Source organism: Dendroctonus ponderosae, unplaced genomic scaffold (assembly GCF_020466585.1).
Source record: "Dendroctonus ponderosae isolate FM_Combo_2020 unplaced genomic scaffold, Dpon_F_20191213v2 Dpon_F_20191213_1, whole genome shotgun sequence".
NCBI lineage: Eukaryota > Metazoa > Arthropoda > Insecta > Coleoptera > Curculionidae > Dendroctonus > Dendroctonus ponderosae.
In genome coordinates this window covers 11,384,203-11,387,264 of record NW_026017110.1, presented here as the reverse complement: position 1 = coordinate 11,387,264, position 3,062 = coordinate 11,384,203, and the positions used below count along the sequence as shown (strand labels likewise).

Genomic DNA, 3,062 nt, shown 5'->3' with positions numbered 1-3,062 from the left:
CAATTTGCCGCGCATTAGCCTATAATCAAGGTTTGTGTTTAGCAAAATATTTTTAAATTATTATTATTGGGTGGAGGATTAAAACTTCAGTTTTTCTCAGCTTTTTTTTGTCTGATCCCTTACAATTTGCTGTATTTAAAGCATAGGTACTGCTACTTGAACGCAAGAAATTTATCAAATTTATAATATTAAATATTCTAGGAATTACATCGCATTTAAAATCCAGGTTCTAAAATTTACACTTTTACGTCATGCAACGGAACGGAACCAACCGGTTAAAAGTGATAATATCAAAGTCCTTTGACTTTTGTCTTATTCATTTGTACAAGTTAAAGTTTTCCATAATTTCCTGAAGCTTGAAAATGTATTTTTTAAAGACGAATAAAACTTAGAAATTAGGAAGCTGACGAGCAAAAACAGTCCGTGTTTTCGACGTATCCATTATCATACGCATATAAGTCAGTTGCGGTTTTACCGTTTCCGCTTTTTGGTTTGAGAAAATTCCATATATCTTTAAAATTTTCGGCGTTCTACTGCTCCTGACTTTATTTCTACAATTGCGTTCTTCATCTCATCTACTTTATCGAAACTGAGCCTAAATATTTTGAAGTTACTCTCTAAGAAGTCACTGCAAATGTAATTTTCAATCCAAATTCCCTTGCAAATTTTTATTAAACAATCGATTTTTGAAACCACTTACCGATGCCAAACCCCAAGTATTTCGCCGTACCGAATAAAAAGCTCGTTTGAGAGGGAGTGCCGCAATCGAAGAATACATAAAAGTATACAAAATGTCACTTAATTTACGAGGCATTTGATCATTAAATATTAAATTACACTTGCAAAAACATAAAGGTAACTGAACTGATCAATAACCTGCACATTGAATAAGAATTCGTCAATTGTAATAGCAAAAAAATTTTTATCTACTCCGTCGGATATTCAATAAATACATAACAATGCAAATCAATTACCTTTTAATAACTACACGCAATTAAACAAATGAGTAATAAATAGACTGCATTTATTAAACTAAAATGCTCTTAACCATTCCAAATGATTTACAGCATTGTCCTTTGGATCTAGAAAACATCAATTGTTTTTAATTTTGATGGCAATAAATTTAATTCACATTTCCTTTAATTGCCAAGCCTTTGAACTATTTACTCGAGAGTTTAGAGGGTGTCCGGACCACAACCGGGTATAATTAAATTAACTTTAACTGCACTTTCTTGAATGTTTGAAAGTTTATGCAATTGGGCTTGCACATTTCATTAGCAAGAAGAGAATTTCATTTTACAAATTAATTTCGATTTTTCCAAACATTAATTTTTATCCAATTCCCAAAACTGAATCTTTCATTAATAAATTTGTAAATTAAATTCAAATTGGACTGATCAGAAGTTGAAGAAGTCTCTCTTTCAAACTTTAGTTGAACCTCTCAATGATGAAAGGCTGTTTGTATTCAAAAATAATTTTTTTATGAATCAAGTCGATGATGTTTTTATGAATTAAAACAATGAAGCCAGCTAGTAAAAGTTCGAGCGAAAATCGGCGAGCAAATAAGCAATGGTGAGACGCATTTGTTTCGTAAATAAGAAAATTGAAAACTTCAGTTTCTGATTTAACATAAAAAATAAACAGAATGCATCAATTAAAAACATTCTACTACTAAACTCATTGATGACTTTAACATAAAATAAATTTGAAATTCTTGACAATCTGTTTCTCGAAAGGCCAGCCATTAGGTTAAACACATACCAGGGTAAATTAAAAAAAACATGTAAAATGTAAAAGGCGAGCATGTAAAAAAGTCTTTCAACTTTTGCGAAGCAAGAATATTCCGATTTCCATGAAAAATAACGCAAACTAGCATGAGTAACAGGTTTTATTAATTTTATCGTACATAAGAAATGTAACTAAACAGGCAGCATTTGATAATACAAAATATTATAATGTATGTAAATGCAATCTCGTGAGATTTAGTGTTTACGAAAAACTGATTTTATTTTTAAATTAAAAATAAATCTCGAAATTTCACATTTCACCTGAAATGTCATCGTTAGATTTGTTTTCTTGAGATCCATGCTAAGAAGCATCCGAAAAGATACGTTTTCGTTTAACTTAGGGTGGAGAGAAATTTTCGTTGTCTTGCTTAATAAGTTTTACAAAAGAGTTTCTAATCCTTTGAATTCGGGCTTAAAAGCTTATTAGTTGTAACTTAAAATTAGCAAAAGTTAGTAGAAAGCTTTAGTATTTATCCGCAAGTAGTTCGCAGTGAGAATTCTGAAGCCACTTTGAAATACTTAAGTTACAAACTCATATTTGGAATAAGTAATTAGAAGATAAACAACCGGGGATTTTCGTTTGTCATTATCAATCATAATTTAGCTTTTATTCTTACCTGGCTTTTCATAGGATCGGTGTTAATTTGACACATGTATTGCCCTCGATCTTCTTCCTGAATATTCTTGATAATTAAGTTCCAGGCTACGTGATTATTATGGGACACCGATACCCTGGGATTGTGCGTTATGACGTGGTCGTGAATTGCTTGAATGGCTTTCGTGTCAGCTTTCACCCATCCGACCTGGAAAAACATTAAACATTGTAGATATTGTTTCACGTCGCCAGCGTCCACAGTAACTCCTTTGGGAACATAGAAATAAGAAATAATGGATATTATGATTATTTCTTTCTGTCCAATATTTTTCTACTCTGTACCACTTCTCTCTTCATAAGTTCTATTATATGGCATTTGTAATTCAAAAACAAGTAGGTCCAAGTAGGATCCTTTGAATATCCATCATATTAAGGGCTGTTAGTATTTCCTGATATTGAAGCGATCTTCGTAATGACTACCTATTGATGACACTTTTTGTATGTACACCATTCCTAATATGCGTCTATAAAGATATGTTTTGAACTGACCTATTATTTTGATTATTGTTGTCTGTAATGTCCATAATTTCATGTCATAGATCAAAACGTGAATACGTATAAAATCTCTACCTAAAAAAAATTCGAAATTGTCCAAAAAATTATTAATTGTTATTATATCA

The 3,062-nt window shown here is 31.2% G+C and overlaps 1 protein-coding gene across 1 annotated transcript in view; it reads right to left on the bottom strand.

The window, feature by feature from the left end:
* LOC109536020 (lachesin) overlaps positions 1–3,062 on the bottom strand; it is a gene marked incomplete at its 3' end in the record, with an annotated part of 219,347 nt that overhangs the window by 91,412 nt on the left and 124,873 nt on the right. Inside the window, 1 exon segment of the mRNA XM_048661141.1 lies at positions 2,405–2,590. Coding sequence (XP_048517098.1) covers positions 2,405–2,590 — 186 coding nt within the window.